The sequence below is a fragment of the Mycteria americana genome, chromosome 3 (genome assembly GCF_035582795.1).
Source record: "Mycteria americana isolate JAX WOST 10 ecotype Jacksonville Zoo and Gardens chromosome 3, USCA_MyAme_1.0, whole genome shotgun sequence".
NCBI classification, from domain to species: domain Eukaryota; kingdom Metazoa; phylum Chordata; class Aves; order Ciconiiformes; family Ciconiidae; genus Mycteria; species Mycteria americana.
In genome coordinates, this window is record NC_134367.1 from 100,188,177 (window position 1) to 100,207,798 (window position 19,622).

Genomic DNA, 19,622 nt, shown 5'->3' on the forward strand with positions numbered 1-19,622 from the left:
GCTGTAGAAATCCTTCTCCTTCTGGTTTTGAGCTCAGCCCTTTCCAGGTGCCTTCACCGCAGCACCATTTCTCCTGGCGTGCTGCGTCTCTGCAGCTGGCGTGACCCTGTGGACAGGGAAATACTCCCCTCCTCTGGGACAGTAACAGCTCGGGCTAAAGGTACATCAGATAGCGACTTCAGCTAATCGCCTATCAGTTGTTCTCACGAAAAAGAAAGAACTGAGAGCCCCTCTATTTTCTTTCAGGTGCTTCCCTGGGTGGCGAGCGCCGGGGGCAGTGACCTGCTCCGATCTGGGGACAGCGGGGAGCTGCCCCTGCCCAGTGCCAGGGGAGGCATGGTGGTGGCAGCGTCGGGCACCTGGCCAGCAGTGTGAGGGAGGGAGCCTGCAGGGCCCCAGCACCAGAGGATGTCGGGCAGAGGGTCTCCCGCCCTGGAGAGGAGCAGCAGCGGCAGTGGGCAGACAGGCGAGGCGAAAGCCACGGCGCAGCCCTCCGACAGCATCAGCGTCCGGGGCGTCTCCTACACCGTCAGGTAGGGCTGGGAAGGCGGCATGGCGAGCCCCGGCCTGCCAGGAGCTGCTCCGACCCCAGGGACTGAGGGGAGAGGGGCTGGGACCAGTGGGCTGTGAGTTTGGCTTCAGCCCAGTAAAGGAGGAGGGATGTTGCCAGGCCGCCTGCCTCATGGCACTGGGCCACCGCCACAGGAGTAGAGTACACGGCTTGAGGAAGGCAGAGCCGGTCTGTCCTCTGGAGGCTTCACCAGTTGTTCTTCATGTGACTCTGAAGGAGATGCTTTAGAGGAGATTTCCAAAGCTTGTGCCCTTTCCCACTGCCTTTCTTACTGCTGCCAGAAGGATAACGTGAGGCCCTAAGAAAATAGTCAGGTGGCTGGCAAACAACCGTCAGGTGGCTGGTCAAATGGCTGGCCAACATCGTCAACAAATAAAGCCTCAGTTCAAGTTTCCCCTTTTGGTTGTAGTCCTTTGCTTTCGCCTTCTAGTAGACAATCTGAAAAATCAGTTCAGACTTTGTTTTGTCTTCCAGATATTGCTGAAGTTAAAAAGTTAAAGCCTGGGGCGGGAGGAGGAGAGGGAAAGGGGTTTTTTTGTTGTTTTGGTTTGGTTTTTTTCAACATTTTAAAAACCTTGCAGGCTCCCATCCCACATGCAGGTAGCTATAAACCATTCACTTTTTTATGCAAAATTTTTAAATCTTCTCTGTTTCATCTTTTTTGATGTTTGTTTTCCAAGAGAACGTGTTGGCCCATGGTGGAACGTTTCTTTATATCATAAAAAATGGACCCGGCAAATACTTAAGGATGTTTCATTTCAGATAGAGAGTGGCCAGATTATGGGGATTTTAGGAAATTCTGGTAAGTTGTTCCAGGACTTTAAAAGAAATAAGATCAGAGTTAATACCAGTGACTTCCACAGTGGTATGAATGTGACTGAGGTCTGTGTTTTAAATAATGAAATTGCAGCTGGTTTTAACCCCTGCTTTGTAAAAATATGGTGCTTGGTTTTCAGAGTTCAATCTTCTGTCATCTAACTAACAATTATAATTTCAATAAAAGATAAGGTTACTTCTAAACCCAAATGTCTCACTATGAAGTGTGAATTTGTACGAATTAAATGCTAATTTACACACATTCTAGGTTTCCCATTTACTTCCCCTTAACTAGCTGCATTTTCAGGATATATTATTTTAATGTTACTGAGAAAAAAAAATACTTTTTTCTTTTCATGTGTCTCCATCCAAGCGAGGCTACTGCTCCTGAAATCATAAAATTCATCTTATCACATGATTAATTTCTTTTGTTTGAAAGGATCTGGGAAAACAACACTTCTGGATGCAATATCAGGAAGACTGGGACATAAAGACAACTTCTTTGGTGAAGTGTATGTGAATGGGCATAAGCTGAAGAAGGAGCAGTTTAGAGATTGCTTCTCTTATGTGCCACAGGTAGATTTCTACATTTATTTTTGTGCACTGTGCTTCCTCTTATGTAAAGGAAGTAAAGTTGCTAGTGTAATGGAGTAATGTAACCTGACTGTGATTTTACTAGTAAATTTGGTACAAAGAGGTTAATAAATTGCATGAATGAATGAAAGTTGTGCGAGCAGGGGCAAGATCTTAATTACTACAGGACTAGCTGCTCCTTCCTCTTCACCTTTTTTTTCCAGAGTGACACTTTGTTAAGCTTCCTCACCATACAAGAGTCTCTGACCTACACTGCTTTACTAACTCTTCAGAAATGCTCCAACGACTTCATCAAAAAGAAGGTCTGTATTTTATCGTCTTCTACCAGAAAGGCAGACATGATGTCATGTAATGCTTTCACCAGCAGCACTTTCCATCCATGGCTGTGTTTTACGTTTATAAGGTTTTGTAATCCTCATTCTGCAAATGGGGAGAAATCTTCCTGCTGAGGGGTAGGGCACTAGCCCTCTGGTGCTCCCTGCCTCTGCAAGGGGCTTGTGCTGACGCCCAGGGAATCACCATTATGCTGGGACAAAACTCTCCCGCCCAAAGCTGCAGCAGTTACTGCTGCAGGAGATGCTGCTATTGGTGTCTGGGTCAGTTCCCCTTCCCCAGCTGGAAAATCCACTTCTCTGGGGTGTTTAGGGCTCTGTGTGCTGGCAAGTGTCACAGACAGCAGAGGTGACTTTGACACTACTCTGGCTCCTGTAGGACGTCTCTCACTAACCAGAACAGCTCCGAAAAGCACTGGTCTAATAAGCCCCCTACAAGCTACTTTCTTGATAAAATAGGTGTGTTTCAGATCTATTAAAGGACTCTTTTTGGCCTCTGTTGAGAGTAAAGATTAGATATTCCTGACCAAAGGCTCTTGCTCTCTGTCTTCTCTCTTCACCCGTCTTCCACTCAGTATTTTATACATCCCCAGAATTGATGTGCCTTTCTGCTCCCTTATTTTGGAAGCCAGACCAGCACATTATGCTTCATATCGTAACTTCTAGTCTCACTTCTGAACTCTTCATCTCTTCATGTCAACCAAAGCTAAAATTCTACTAATTTCAGAATAAATGAAAATAAAATTTAAAAAATAATAATTGAAGTAATAGATTAAAAATAATCAGATAGAAATAACGCCAGATACCTTCCAACTAGAATGGATGCAAGCAGCATATTGGGAAAGCAGTAGCTTAAAATTACGTCTTTTTTCTTTCATTTTTTCATTTTGCACACAGATATCTGAGTTGGACTGTGGTTAGTCTTTCTAAATTGTAATTATTTTTCAGGTAGATGCAGTTATGGCTGAGCTGAGTCTCAGCCACATTGCTGACAAAATAATTGGAAGCCGTATTTTTGTAGGAATTTCTGGGGGTGAGAGGCGTCGTGTTTCAATTGCAGCCCAGCTATTACAAGATCCCAGTAAGTACCACTGCATGGATTTTCAAAATGAAACAAAGCAGTGTCACTTTGTGCTCCCACCATGGACCTCCATAAACCACTTTAAAATACAAAAGCATTTTGTATTTCAGCAAAAAATTTGTTTTGTAATTCAGCAAAAGCTAGTCTAGTAATGACAGAAGAGGATGAGCAGTAACTCAGGTCTCCCATTAATCTATTAGTTGATCTTGGAAAGTATACAATTTTAAAATCTTAGGGACTGAACGTAGGTTTAGACTTGCATTCATCCATTTTAAGTCTTTCTGGGCTCACCCTTCCCATGTATCAAATGTTGGTTGTAGCATATTAATTTATAGTTTTTTGAGTGTTTTAGAGCCATACATACGCAAGTGTTGAGCCTTGTAGTGGAGTAGCTGCCCTGTATTGAGCCTTGTATGTGTGAGCACCATGTACATTCCAGAGCCAAAAAGATAGTCAGCACATGAGATTTGCTCATTTGGAAAAGACATAAACAAAACAGAGTAAATGCTCAGAAGTATAATAGCCCTCATGTTGCACTGCCCTTGATAAGAAACCAGATATTGATGAATACCACACTTCTATATGGGGCTGTAGATTTACTGTAAAGAAAAAAAATCCAATTAATGAAAATCAAAGCAAAGTAACTAGAAGGATTAGCCATGGGAAACGGCACTATGAATTTTGTCAGTTTTGAGATAGTTTCTTGAAGGTGCCAGAATCTTACGGAGTGAATGTATAGTACGCAGTTATTTGATTCTGGAGTCCTCATAGCAGTGCAGATGTCCTAGCACTGCATACCAGGCAGGGAGGAGTATTTAAATAGCAAAGTGAGGTATATCACAGGTACGGTGTGCTACTGGTGACTTCTGGAGAGTTCATTGGGTGTAGTTATTGCTCAGTAAGTTCACTAAACTCTATAGTAAACATAAAGTAATTCTGTGTAGATAAACCTGTAGAGAAAGCTCTTCTCCCCCCTTACCCTGAGCAAGGTTGAACTGCCCTCTTCTGTGCTATGTCTATCTCTGTAAAAATAATGGATTTGACAGTAACTTTTACCATTCCATGTGCAATAAAATCATGAAGAAAATGCAGTAAAAAAAACCTGTACCTCTCTCATCTATGGAATTATATATGCTCTCTTTTAACAACTCTTAATTTGTTCGTAACAAATATTCTGTGTGTATATATACATTTAATTCAGATTATAACTTATAGCTAATTATGTCAGTTATATTTACATTTGTATACATGCTGAAATTTGTCATTACTGTTCTTGGAAGCAGATGTATACATCAAATCTATTTTGGTAATTTTCAGATTTCACCTGAACTTAGGAAAAAAAAAAAAAAGATTATGCTCTGATCCTGCAGTAGTTTATGTCCTTATTCCTAGTCATTGAAACTGAATCACTGAGGCTAACTAAAACTGAAATATCACATCGTGGCAAGTATCTATGCATACTCTGCTTTGCACATGGAACTTTACATGTAAAGTAATTTCTATACTATTTGCCATAGCTCCAAAGGCAGAAGCTATAACACTTGCTCCCCGTTTACCTGAGTTTTAATGCTATTCCTTGTCATTTCACAGAAGTCATGCTACTTGATGAACCAACGACAGGGCTGGACTGTCTGACCGCAAACCAGATTGTCTCTCTGCTCTCAGAGCTTGCACACAGAGACAGGATTGTTATTATTACGATTCATCAGCCTCGCTCAGAACTCTTCAGGGTAAATGATATCTACTCACTATTTGCCTTTTTTACCAGGCTTTTTAGCACCTAAGTTCTTTTTAGGGTAAAAGTACAAGATCCAGTATAGTTGCCTTCAAAGTCTCTCTTCCTTCCCCCCTGTATAAATACAGGCTTGTCTTGAACTGTACAGCTCTGGCCTTCTGCCAGTCACAGGGCACTTTGGGACACATACTGCCCTGTGAAAACAGTATGCACACTGACCGTGTGCCTAACGTTTGTCTTATGCAGCTATCCAAATCAAAAACCCTGGGAGAAGCCATGTAAATCCCCTACGTGTGCAGGCACTGTAAAAGCTAGCACTTTATTTATCTTTACATATTCATAGTTCAGTAACACTTGCAACTTGAGACAGATAAAGCCATGATTTGGAAAGGGAAAAAAAAAAAAAAATCTTCTTTTTTTCCTCTTTGTGTCAAGTGATGTGGGTATACCTCGGTCATGTGGTGGGGCAGGCCTGCCTTGCAGGGCTTGTGCTGGGGAGACCATTTCTCCCTTCCCGTTACTATTTTGCACTTTCCTCTTCTGGCACACCCACCACCCACCACGTGAATGCAAGGCACCTCTTCCCTGGCTGACTGAATTGAGTGTAACTGTCATGAAGCCAGAGGGGAGGGATGGTGGGTTTCTGGACTGAAAGCAGTCCTGGTGCCTTGGGAATATGGGTCGACCATAGCTGGTGGGAACCTTGCCCTGGCAAATGTTCACCCAAAGAGCAGTGCTGTTAAAGTCCTTAAGCGCTTCAGGATAATCTTCCCAACGATTTGGGGATTTTACAGACTGGGGCTATTAAACGCCAAAGGAGGTCTGTCAGTAAGTGAAGGTGCATTAGAAGTGAAGTCAGAAGTCCACAGCTCCCCTTTCTGCTTATGGATTACCTCTGTATGCTGCTGTCGCTGACAGTTTTGAGAACGACTGGTTTTAAGAGCTTACAAATGTGTCATCTTGCATAACCACCGAGAGGAGCGATAGAAAGGACAAACTTCCTTTGAGAGAAATATACGAAGGAAGTTTGAATGTGTCAAAACTGTTTTTCCTGTCAAAGCATTTTTATTACCAAGACAGTAGCTGTACTCAAGAATTAATGTGCTGCTTCTCAGTATGTATTGCTGATATATTAATTTGCCCCCCACAGTTATTTGACAAAATAGCCATCATGAGCTTTGGAGAAATGGTTTTCTGCGGGAACCCTATGGAAATGATTACATTTTTTAGCAACTGTGGCTATTCTTGTCCTGAGCAATCAAATCCTTTTGACTTCTATGGTAAGTTTGTCTAAGTTGTTTTGGTAAAAATATGGGTTTCCTTTAGAAAAACAAGTTTTCTTCCCCAAATTAAAGTTCTGTCAGAGATAGAAATGCGTTTGAAGTCTTTCCGAACTTTGTAATTGTGCTCAGCTCAGAGATGAGAAAGAGCTGGGCCCATGTGACCTTCACTGACTCCATAAAGCAGAAAAAGTTTGCAGTAGGACTGAAACACAGCAGAAAGGAGTAAACTACCAGTACAAAAGGAACCTCAGCTTCATGAAACCTGTGGATTCCTGATGGTATCTCCCTATGGCTGTCCACTGGACATTGGAAAACTGATTTGATCACAAAACTGTGGAAAGTCTCATGCTCTTACGGACTTTTGTGATGCCAAGCAACTGAAGATGGTTGTTGCCTGAAGGGAAGGATGTAGAATAGATACAGGATGACTGAGGCATCAATTGCCAGAGAGTCACAATTTGAAGTTTCAGAAAGTTTGGGGAGTTGCTAATACCAGGGTGAGCTAGAGGAGCAGAACATATGGATGCTTCAGGAGACGATGACAGCAAGCTGTTGGCAAAAGCTGAAGAGTACTGTTCTACCAATTCAGGATGAAAGAAAGTGTCAGCATGAGATTTTGGAAATGAAGCTTGGTTTTGCTGCAGGGCATCTGTGTACCTGATCCATGCAGATATATGTTTGAAGAACATGTGTATGTGTTTGTGTGTGTGTATATATGTACATACATATGTGTGTGTGTGTGTGTATACCTATCTACCATCTATCTTTTTTAATCTAGTATGCAGGTTGATTTCTGACGATACTGAGTGTTAACCAGGGAATTTGACCAATCCAAAAAGCTGTATTCAGACACATGGCACATTCAGAGGAGGCAGTGTTTTTCTATTGTCTAGATGGCATCCTAAACTCAGAGAGAAGAGAGGGTGGTTGTTGACATGAAGCTGGAATGGGATGAAGCTGAAAATACTGGTGTGACAGTGAGGATAATTTTGCCTTCATGAATTTGAATAGTCTTGAAAAGCGTAGATGATTTGAGATTTAGACCCACTTTTTAAAAAGCCTGGTAAAGAGAGTACTGCATTCTTCAAATGTCAACCTTTGAATGTGATGAGAAAAGGAAAAAATACAGTTTAGAGCAGAGAATCATCAGAATATTTAGTCTTTGGAAAATTGGTAGTTTATATTTTTTGTGTGATTTAATGATGTGAATGAAAGGACAGATTCTGATATCATTTACACCAACAGCAGAGAAAAATAGATCCTATGTATTGAGTGTGGATTATATTATTGAAATGTCACATGTTGTGTTTATATAAAAAGTACAAATGCATGGTAGGCATTAGCTATTTGGTCTAGTGACTAGTTGGTGTTGTTATTTTTTTTAAAACACACTTGCTTGCCATTGATTTTGTGTGTGACTTCCAGCAAGTCACACTGGCCAAGTTTTAAAAAGCACGTCTGCATTTTGTATGTTCATATTTACAAAAGTGATTACTTCATTTTGGATATGTTTACCATTAAAGACAATTCTGCTGAATTCTAGCTTTCAGAACAGCAAGAAAGTATTCATAAGCTTAATTCAGGTTTTGAGGACAAAATAAGAATCTTGGACAAGGGCTCCTTTTCTCTTGTGCAATTTGTATTTTGAAGGTGAGCATAATACCGGAAAACTGAAATCTAAGGATGACAGAAACCTTAAGAATAAAGCGATAAAGACATCTTAGTAGATGTAGGAGAGTGATATAAAAATCTGTGAGAATAGCTATTCCTGAGAACAACAGTCTAGGTTTTGAAACCATAGATAATTCATTGCTATTAGGGGAAAGGGAAATTTCTAATGCATTTTAGCCCTGTTGCTGAATCCATATGACTTGTACAAATAGCACACACAGAGTTCCCATCTGCCAATAAAAATTGCTGGTGTCAGGAATAGGTATAAATGGACTTATTAGAAAGGAACATTAACTCTGTGAAGTATTTACCTTTCGTAAGTTCCATGGCAGTAAGTAATATTTTCTTCAGCTTGGGCTGAGCCTGCTAGGGGAATTTGGCCTGCCTAACATCCTCTGACTTCACATTAAAACAGAAGTATGTCTGAGAAGGAGGTGGGTGAAGCCCAGTGCAACAATGCAGTAACAGCTCAAGAGCAGTGTCTCTGCAGCACGAGCCCAGACTAACTGAAAAATAAAGCTCCATGGTTATGGAGGAACAGGCAGAGGACAAGGGGGAATCAGGGAGCCATGTCTGAACATTTGCCTGAAAACCTGAGAAATACATGACCGGAAAGTCATCTCTTCATCCTCATCAGCGTTCATCCTCAGCTGGTGCTCTGTCTTGTTCTTGGCAGCAGTAGCGCTTCACCAGTGGTACAGCTCTGTGCTGTGCAAAGAGAACGCTAAAGGTCTGACCAACACACCACTCAGTCCTTGTATTTCCAGATAAAGGACTCGAACTTCAGGGTCATACAGAGGCCGCAAAACACAAAGATTTATTGTGGCTGCACAGCTATTCATTCATGCTGCTTCTAACGGAAGGGAGGAGTAACAGAAACCTTGAATACTTTCAATGGACCTTTTCTTCTTTGCAGATTTTAGTATAGAGACAAGGAAAGGTTAGTTGCAAGGGGGGAAGAGGTATGAAGGGGAAGTGATGTGTATATATAGTAAACACTTTGTAAATTTACAGTGGATCTGACATCTGTGGACACCCGAAGCAAGGAACGTGAACTCGAAACCTATAGTAGGGTTCAGGTAATTGTATCAGCCTACAAAAACTCGGAGATCTTTAGCAAAGTACTGGCAGCCATTGAAAGAACAAAGTGTATGAAAGAGCTGCCACCAATACCATTCAAAAACAAAGACTCACCCACTGCCTTTTACAAATTATGGATTCTTTTACGGTAAGACTTTTTTTTTTCCCCCCTTTTTTTAAGAAAAATCTTTTTTCTTATCCAGTAATCTTTTGGGTTTCTCCCCCCATATATAAATGCACTTTCTTGGTTATTTTGGTCTACCAATGTACTTGTCTCTCTCTTTTTTAATATATTACATTTGTGTGGACACTGTGTGTGTAAGATCTGTTCAAAGCTAAATACCCTACCAACATGTGGTCAGCCATAGCTAACAAGTATATTGTTATGGTTTTGTTTCATTACCAGGAGGACAACAAGAAACTTCTCCAGAGATAAGATTGGCATCATCATGCGTCTCCTCCAGAATCTGTTATTTGGCTTGTTTGTAGCATTCTTCCTTCTTAGACTAAGGAATGACCTGGTAAAAGGAGCTGTGCAGGACCGTGTGGGGCTTGTCTACCAGTGCGTGAGTGCCCCCCCCTACACAGGGATGCTCAATGCTGTTGCCCTTTGTGAGTTTCTGTCCTGTGTTATGTGCAGCAGCAGATATTGCTGCCACTGTTTTGTAGAGGAAAAAGTCTTTTTTGAAGGTAGTCATTTAAAGGATCTTAACAGTTTTAGATAATGTCAGAGCCGATACAGAAGCATGAAATTCAAAGGCGAAGCGACAGGAAGCTTCGCTCCACAGAAAAAGATTAGCCCATCAGAGAGGCTCCAGGTTCACTGCACTTAATGAATGAATATGCCCTGATCCCCGTCTCTCCCTTTTTGCAGCTGGCCTGTGTATGGAGGCTTTGTTCTGAACTGTGCAATAGCCCTTAACGTGCCTGCGTGTAGCACTATAAAGGCAGGACAAAGTCTAGGTCGGTAGTTAACATCTGTAGTGAGATCAAAACCAAAGACATGGAAAGGATAGAAGGACAAAAGAGCTTTGACAGCAATTAAGGATAATTAGATTTAAGAGTATTATGTGATGATTACATTTTTCTTAGAGGGTGTTTCTCTTACAGCTGCCATACTAAGACCAACAGTAGTTTCTATTTACAGCCCTAGAAACTATTCTGCTCATGTAGGGAACATACACTGATGTCATCACCTTGGGATCAGAGCATCTCAAGAAATTATCCAGTGATGGCAGTGTTTTCATGTCTTTAATTTGTATCTTCAAAAAGAGCAGGCTGCCCTGTATGCTGCCTCGTTAGGCCTCCTTCATTAAGCTTACCAACTTTTGCAATCTGCAGGGAGCATGTTTTGCATTTACAGTGGGGGGAAAAAGTGATCAGACTGGTTTAGACAGAATGTTTCTGATATGTTCTCAAAGTTGTCCCTGAGCTTCAGGTCATTTTTGCTAGCAACAAGTCTTAGTCTCTTTATTCAATGGCGATTTAATTTTTTTCTTATATATTTAATCCAGTCCCACCTTTACGTGCTATCGGTGACCAAGAAAGTAAAGATGGCTTGTATAAAAAGTGGCAAATGCTTTTAGCTTACATAGTACATTTCCTGCCCTTCAGTGTCATCAGCGTGGCAATTTTCAGCACCTTTATATACTGGTAAGTGCTTCTACCATCTATTGGATTGTTATTTTCTGTTTGTTATCAGTTTCAAGTCCCATGTCAGCAACAGGCCTCCTGGCATGTCTTCCTCCTGTTGTCTCTCGGAATGATTACAGAAAAAGCTTAATGAAAGATGACCCCATTTTAACCCTTCTCATTCAGGCAGTGTTAAAACACTTACTGAGTAAGTTACCAGTTCTCTAGGTAACTTGGGAAGTTTTAATGGGCCTGGGACTTTTATCATTCTTGTGTCATACCAAAAGCAGGAAGTGTCATTTTACATTACATTTAGAAAGATAGGAAATAAGAGAAAAAAAAGTGAGGAAGACAACAGTAGGTATGTGACAGTAACAAAGCTTCATATTTCCTGGGACATTTGGGGTTTAGCTGCAGCATATGGAAGTGATGGGATCTGGATCCCTCTCTTCCACCCTCCAGAGAAAGGCACTAAAGTGGATTTCTGATAGTGGGAGGAAGGGTTTGATTGTAAAGCTTGCTTACCCTCCCCCCCCTTCATTTCCTTGCATCATTGTGAAATAGTACCTCAGAATGGGATGATGAAATACTTCATCTGTTCATTGCCTTATCTATCATACAGGTCTGCTCTTCTTCATTTCTGTTCCATTGATTTCCCACCTTCCACTTGCTTATTCTGAACTTAATACAGTCCATGGCTGGTGGCATAAGCTAATAGCAAAGTAATAAGGACCAATTTCTGTCCTTCCAGCTTTTTCTGGTTTTGTTTTGTTTTGTTAATTGTGAAAGGAGTGGGGTGTAGTGCACTAAAGTTTTGTTCAAGCAAGGCCATCTTTCTCTTTGTCCCCTTAGCTACCTGGGTAGCTACCGTAGCTACCTTTTATTTGTGCAAGCTGTCAGTGCTCCCTGAAAAGTCCTTTTTCACAGACAAACAGAAATTACTCCTCCTCCCACTAAGCTTTTAGAGGATGCAGCGTGCTCGCCAGAGCACTTCCATTTCTGCCTGCTAGTGAGCTGGTTGCTGAGAAGGCAGCCATTTGGAAAGCACCTTCTCAGGCTCAATGAGGGAAGGTTTGTGGAGCTCCTGAAGATCACAAGCCACTGTTTCTCATGCTCACTCCTTAACAAACAGGAAATTCATATGGGCAGAGACTTTGCTGTTGTGCTTTGGTAGCTTCAAACACAGTCAACAATAAAGAGTGTGGTTCTGGTTAATGGATAATACTTACGGATATTAGCCTCCACATGTCTTTTCTATCTTGTGGTTGTTTGGAAGCCATCAGTGATGTGTCAGAGCGATTTCATAGTACCCTTAGACCTCCTAGGGCAAGCAGTTCTCTAGGAAATTTTGAAGATTGTATCTGTGCAGGACTAAACTTTCCTGCATGGACTAACTTTTGGAGAGGCTTTGATAGCCTCTGGTATGTGTTCTTACAAGCCATTTCTCTCAGAGTTTGTGTTTGTAAGGTCAGACAGTTTGGGTCAGACAGACCCAAACTCTCACCTGATCAGACACAAGGCAACTCTGCCCAAGAACAAATACAGCCACTTTTGCAATCAAGTAAATGTACTCTGTTTATGCAGATTTTCCTAGCTAAAGATACCTCTGGGAAATGTTCTAACAGTTTATAGTATCTGACCATTCTATTGCTGAAATATTCTCTCTTCTGAGTTGTTTTTTTTCTTCTCTTTTAGGCTTTCTTCTCTTTCTATTCCTACCCCAGATTTACTAGTCTGTATCTATATAGCTCTGTGTATGGTATTAGAGCACTTCAGAGAAGGTGATACTGTTATGCTAGGACTTTGGAGAGCTGTTTCTTCTGCCCCCGTCTGTGATTAAAGGTTGTTAAATACCTGATAGCTTGTTGAATGCTTAATACTTGAAATCAATGTTCAGCCATCTATTTATAATAGAGATTATTTTGGTATTACGTGCAAAAAATGCTACAAGAAACCTGTAACAAAATTAATACTGCTATTTTACTGTGTTCGAACATGGATTGGAAAAAGATTGGAAAAAAGACATAGGGCCTTGCACTAAGCAATGAAAAAGAAAATAAAATGTTGACTAGCTGCTTGTTACCTAAGCAAAGCATGCAGTCTGTACCTAGCGTGAGGCAATTTTTGTATGAGGTATTCTGGAAAAAGAGGAATATGTCACCGTGTAATAAAAGGTTTTGTCATCTGTCATATACACTGTAAGGCTGAATTAAGTTTGCCAAGCAATTGCTGGCCTCTCTTAACATTTTAATCTTTAGTACAGGTTGGGGGGGGACTTTTTTCCTTAGGTGAGCTAGGGAAAAACTGGGAACAGTGTGTTGTATTAAAGAGTGCAGGAGTATGGAGGAAATTGCATTTGGATGAATTACATGGGTGGTGAATTCAATTAGCCTTCCATTTAATTGAGTATGTCCATTTTTACATTTGCATGCACGGTATCAGAAGTGCAAAATTCCATCTGTTAATTATCTGCATAAAAACGTTCTTTAAATATGTGATTACATAAATAACTCCCACTGCATAGACTCTAAAGGGAGGAGGATGTTAGTTTAAAGGATCATAAAAGCCACAGTGGTTATCTAGAAACAACACAGATTTCTCCTGCAATTACATCTTTACATAACCCTCTTTAATCTAGATGGAGAAAACCTAATACATCTGCACTTATGTCACGATATTAAGTGGATGTCCTTTCTGTTAAGGCTCGAAACAACATGCTAAAGGTTAAGACATAAACTGTTCACTTAATGAGCTGTAATTGCAAAAAATAAATAAAAACAAAAATAAAAGCTATGTTCCAAGTTTAGTACCCAAACACTGTTTTTTAAATGTTCTTTTGCTCATTTTTGTACAGGACTGCAGGGTTGTATCCTGATGCTTCCAGATTTGGAATTTTCTTTGCTGTTGTCTTAGCATCTCATATAATTGGTGAACTACTAACACTTGTTATACTTGGTGTGGTTCAAAACCCAAATATAGTCCAAAGCGGAGTGGTGCTACTTAATTCAGCAGGTGTGATAGTGGGAACGGGACTAGTAAGGTAGGAAAAAGTTTTATTTCATTATGGTGTTAATGTTAAAATAATCTACCTATAGAAGAGTTCCAGGAACAGTCTGTATTGCTGAAGCACAGTAATGCACAGGTGGCAATGGAAAGAAAGTGCAGCTGTTATCCTTCAGAGGTAGAACTGCCTAATCATGTGAGACCTTGTACTAAACACACAAAGAAGACACTTAACTTTAGATATCATTAAAGATACTACTTTTGTTTTCACTTTTTGCAAAAATAAATTGAAGATAAAACTGAGCAATTAATATCTATCAGCTCAGCTGAATTCTTTTACTTATGCTGATGATATTACATGAAATGCTGTCCTCATTAGAGGATTCTACCAAAAAAAAAAAAAATCTTACAACTTTTAGTAACTGCTGGAATTTATCAGGTATTAAACACTAGGAATGATGGTTTTTAAAGAAAAGTTGTTCTCAACTATCTTATTAGTGTTATTCTCCAGTTTAGTCATGAAACTTTTCAGAAACTTTTTATATCTGTGCAGACTTAACTACATAAAAATAATAAAGTAGTTTAGTAAATATGCAGGAAAATTCTGATCCACTTGCTCTATTACTGTGCAAATAAATATTTTTGTGTTGTAACTGCATGATCTTTGAACAGTTTTCCTCTTGTATTTGTCAATACTGAAATTACTATTTTTTGAGAAACGTATCGTAATAAATTGTTAAAAAAAGTTTTCTTGAGATGTTGAGAAAGTATGATATGCTCACCTGAGATCTTTCCAATGAAAATGGAGTAAGCCTAACAAAAGAGGATGTAAAGTTGTCCTCAAGAAAAATATATGAGTCTTCACAAAGCTGATGATGCTTTGTCTCTTCAAAGTAGATCTCAGCTAATACTTGTTTATCAAATAAAACTAAGTTCCTATCTAATTAGTTTGGTCCCTGCCTAATTTCAGGAAGATGTATGTTTATAGTGACAAGACAGTTATTCCCGCTACCATAGTCTAACACCTTAATGATAACTTTAAAGTATTAGAGTGATTTCTAACTTTATTTTACAATGGAGACATTGCTAATTAATATTGTGAATCTCTTTGATGATTAACCTTCATAGGCAATGAAGGATATTAAAAATAGCATTGAGACTTGGGTTGCATTTTTTTTCTGTTCATTTGTTTGGTTATAAATTCTTGCAGTATTTTAGGTGCAGAAATTGCCCAGTCTTGTTGAATTAACATTATTTCAAAATTTTCATACTCTTTCTTCTTCTCTTTATTCTTTGCTTCATTTTTGTATTGTTATTACTGTTCTGGTGAATTGATATTCAGTCGTTTTTGATTTTGAAGATGGAGTGAGGGGGTGGTGGTTTCTTACTTTGGAAGCAACACATTTTTGCAGCTAAGGTTTTTATATGGTCTTGTCATTTTCAGTTTATCTCTGCAATGTGAATATCAAAAGACTTCATAGAATTATTTGTGACTGTACATAAACAAGTCAGAGCTGAACATTATGACACTATGCCAAAGTCAGAGACAGTCTTCATGGTTGTCTCCTCATTTAGCACTAAAATGGACTTTATGTTTGAAAACACTACATGTACAGCCAAGAACCGTTTCTGTAACGGGCTACGACCAAAGATGAGAGCTTGTTTTAATTTGGGTTAGAACTGGCTCTTGGAATGTAGCAAAAGCCAATTTAACTTCTCTGTTTCTTTAAGGACAATCGAAGAAATGCCGACACCTTTTAAAATACTCAGTTATCTTACCTTTCAAAAATACAGCAGTGAGGTTCTTATAGTCAATGAATTTTATGGCTTAAACTTCACATGTGGTAAGTGTTCAAAAAAAAAAAGCCTTTAAATCCATTGTAAATAATTTTAATGAGATGTCAATGCTTATTTTCCTTCTACATACAATAAAAGTAAAGAAAGTTAAAGATAATTTCTTAAAAAAAACCCTTGTTAATTAGGAAAGATGTACTGTAATGTCATATCATAGAATCATAGAATGGTTTGGGTTGGAAGGGACCCTAAAGACCATCTAGTTCCAAGCCCCCTGCCATGTGCAGGGACACCTTCCACTAGACCAGGTTGCTCAAAGGCCCATCCAGCCTGGCCTTGAACACTTCCAGGGATGGGGCAGCCACAGCTTCTCTGGGCAACCTGTTCCAGTGCCTCACCACCCTCACAGTGAAGAATGTCTTCCTTCTGTCTCATCTAAATCTACCCTCTTTCAGTTTAAGGCCATTACCCCTTGTCCTGTCACTGCATGCCCTTGTACAAAGTCCCTCTCCAGCTTTCTTGTAGGCCCCCTTCAGGTACGGAAAGGCTGCTAGAAGGTCTCCCTGGAGCCTTCTCTTCTCCAGGCTGAACAACCCCAACTCTCTCAGCCTGTCTTCAAAGGAGAGGTGCTCCAGCCCTCTGATCATCTTCGTGGCCCTTCTCTGGACTTGCTCCCACAGGTCCATGTCCTTCTTATGTTGGGGGCCCCAGAGCTGGACGCAGTACTCCAGGTGGGGTCTCACGAGAGCGGAGTAGAGGGGGAGAATCACCTCCCTCGACCTCCTGGTCACACCTCTTTTGATGCAGCCCAGGATACAGTTGGTTTTCTGGGCTGCAAGTGGACATTGCTGGGTCATGTTGAACTGCTCATCAACCAACACCCCCAAGTCCTTCTCCTCAGGGCTGCTCTCAATCCATTCTCCACCCAGCCTGTATTTGTGCTTGGAATTGCCCTGACCCATGTGCAGGACCTTGCACTTGGCCTTGTTGAACTTTATGAGGTTAGCACAGGCCCACCACTCAAGCCTGTCAAGGTCCCTCTGGATGGCATCCCTTCCCTCCAGCGTGTCGGCCACACCACACAGCTTGGTGTTGTTGGCAAACCTGCTGAGGGTGCACTCAATCCCACTGTCCATGTTGCTGACAAAGATGTTAAACAGCGCCAGTCCCAGTACCGACACCTGAGGAATGCTGCTTGTCGCTGGTCTCCACTTGGACATTGAACCGTTGACTGCAACTCTTTGAGTGTGACCATCCAGCCAATTCCTTATCCACCGAGTGGTCCATCCATCAAATCCATGTCTCTCCAATTTAGAGACAAGGATGTCATGCAGGACAGTGTCAAATGCTTTGCACAAGTCCAGGTAGATGACATCAGTTGCTCTTCCCTTACCTACCAACCTGTAACCGTGTCATAGAAGGCCACCAAATTTGTCAAGGCATGATTTGACCTTAGTGAAGCCATGCTGGCTGTCACCAACCACCTCCTTATTTTCCATGTGCATTAGCATAGTTTCCAGGAAGATCTGATCCTGCTGGGCACAGAGGTGAGACTGACTGGCCTGTAGTTCCCTGGGTCTTCCTTTTTTCCCTTTTTTAAAAGTGGGGTTATGTTTCCCCTCTTCCAGTCAGTGGGAACTTCACCAGATACCCACGACTTCTCAAATATGATGGATAGTGGCTTAGCAACTTCATCTGCCAGTTCCCTCAGGACCCATGGATGCATCTCATCAGGTCCATGGAGTTGTGCTCCTTCAGGTTCCTTAGATGGTCTCAAACCTGATCTTCTCCTACAGTGGGTGGTTCTTCATTCTCCCAGTCCCTGCCTTTGCCTTCTGTGACTTGGGTGGTGTGGCTTGAGCACTTGCTGGTGAAGACTGAGGCAAAAAAGTCGTCGACTGCCTCAGCCTTCTCCATATCCTGGGTAACAAGGTCTCCCATTTCCTTCTGGAGAGGGCCCACATTTTCCCTAGTCTTCCTTTTCTCACCGACGTGCCTATATAAGCTTTTCTTGTTGCCCTTGACGTCCCTGGCCAGATTTAATTCTATCAGGGCTTTAGCTTTCCTAACCTGATCCCAGGCTGCTTGGACAATTTCTCTGTATTCCCCCCAGGCTACCTGTCCTTGCTTTCACCCTCTGTAGGCTCCCTTTTTGTGTTTGAGTTTGTCCAGGAGCTCCTTGTTCATCCATGCAGGCCTCCTGGCATTTTTGCCTGACTTCCTCTTTGTTGGGATGCATTGCTCCTGACCTTGGAGGAGGTGATCCTTAAATATTAACCAGCTTTCTTGGGTCCCTCTTCCCTCCAGGGCTTTATCCCAAGGTACTCTACCAAGCAGATCCCTGAAGAGGCCAAAGTCTGCTCTCTTGATGTCCAGGGTAGTGAGCTTGCTGTGCGCCCTCTTTGGTGCCCTAAGGATCTTGGTCACTGCAGCCAAGGTTGTCTTTGAGCTTCACGTTCCCCACCAGCCCCTCCTTGTTGGTGAGAACAAGGTGCAGCATAGCACCTCTCCTCGTTGCCTCTATAAGCTAGACAAAAGTTTGACTCCTTTTTTCAACGATTTCTCATTCTTTCAGTCTTTTGTCTTTGTCTTCTTTGCGTGTTCTTTTATCCCCCCTTTTGGGGCATTTTGGAAGGTAAACTTTGCAGCCTGTTATATGCTTATCGGAGCAGTGTTACACAAATAGAAGATCAATAGAATTGCACAATGTAAGATCAAACATCAGAGCAGGGAGCACTGACAGGTAACACCTGACCAGATGTTTCCCCTCATACTAGTGAGGCTTCAGTTCAAGTACGTTACCAAGGCACATATTGAACAGCTTGGATCGGTCAGGCTGTGAGTCAGATAACTGGCAAAACATTAGAATCAATCAGGTTGGTAGGGTTAGTACCTAATATCCATCAATGGGGGTAAAACTTATGGCTTTGGACCTACCCTAAGATATTTTGGGCTTTGTAGCCAGGTGTCTGTGCTCCTCTCCAAGGCTATATATTCTTTATCCATTAATCTCTCCTGTCCTTCTTTATTGCAAGAACGTAGATGGCAAATGTTAGAAAATGAATCCATGACTTTGGTAGTAATAATAAACAGCTGATTTTTAATGTGCCCTTCAGCCAGTCTCCATTTCTTGCATTTTGGAAGCACTCAACAAATACAAACACTGTAAGTCTACCACATTGGGCAACTTGCTTCTTGAGGCCCCTCCAGATAATGTGTCTGAAAAGCCATAAATCTTTTGTTTGGCATGAATGAAACAGAAAGCTCCTAGTGACCCTTTATTCTTCCCTTCAAAAAATATGGCATGGATTAACTGCAGAAACATATGGCTTTTCTGTTCTTATTCCAAAATGATGGGAAATATTGCTGTAGGTATAGTTCATCACTAAAATAATGTTAGGGCTAGGTATATTAAATGTATGAGCTAGACACTGAAGCCTGAGTTTTAATTTTACTGATTCACCTACTAAAGAAATTAATTTTTTCTCTTGACAGGTGGAGCCAACAGTTCCACTGCAATTAATGCTGCGTGTATTTTCTCTCATGGCATTCAGTTCATTGAAAAAAGCTTTCCTGGTGCATTGTCCCGGTTCACAATCGATTTCTTAATACTCTATGCTTTTCTACCAGGGCTTGCCATTATAGCAATTCTGAGCTTCCAAATAAGAGAGAGAATTCTTGGCAGGCAATAAAAAAGTAGCAGTGCTAACTATGTCTAATAATACACTTTTAACTTGATTATGGTTGAAGGCTTAAATTGATGGATTTTAGGTAGAATTTAAGTGATTATACATATAGAAACACATTCATCTTCTCATGTTTGTTTCTAACTGGATGTTTTCCATCTTGAAAAACAATGTTCTCCTAAGAGTGTGAATGGCTTCCTGCTATTGGTATTCCCACCCCACTCCCAAATCAGCCATAATCAAGAGTATTACATCTTTTAAAGGACTTTTTGAATTTGAGTCAGCTGTTGCTGTCAATTTTTAACAATGTATCGATGGTGCTCTAATCTTTTTCACACTATTTT

At 41.0% G+C, this 19,622-nt stretch overlaps 1 protein-coding gene across 1 annotated transcript; it reads left to right on the top strand.

Moving 5' to 3' along the window:
- The first annotated feature begins 408 nt into the window (after positions 1-408).
- Positions 409-19,284, top strand: ABCG5 (ATP binding cassette subfamily G member 5). The gene is made up of 13 exons (XM_075496294.1): positions 409-533; positions 1,252-1,373; positions 1,827-1,963; positions 2,185-2,283; positions 3,262-3,394; positions 4,985-5,124; positions 6,280-6,409; positions 9,098-9,311; positions 9,570-9,775; positions 10,678-10,816; positions 13,650-13,835; positions 15,530-15,648; positions 19,094-19,284. The coding sequence occupies exons 1-13, from the start codon at positions 409-411 to the stop codon at positions 19,282-19,284; spliced, it is 1,941 nt and encodes a 646-aa protein (XP_075352409.1).
- The last annotated feature ends 338 nt before the right edge of the window (positions 19,285-19,622 follow it).

Bases quoted from the DNA above. Each gene is read 5' to 3' on its own strand.
- ABCG5 (XM_075496294.1), top strand. From the start codon at position 409: ATGTCGGGCAGAGGGTCTCCCGCCCTGGAGAGGAGCAGCAGCGGCAGT. The intron at 1,964-2,184 runs GTAGATTTCTAC...TTTTTTTTCCAG, and splicing joins GCTTCTCTTATGTGCCACAG to AGTGACACTTTGTTAAGCTT. The intron at 3,395-4,984 runs GTAAGTACCACT...GTCATTTCACAG, and splicing joins CCAGCTATTACAAGATCCCA to AAGTCATGCTACTTGATGAA.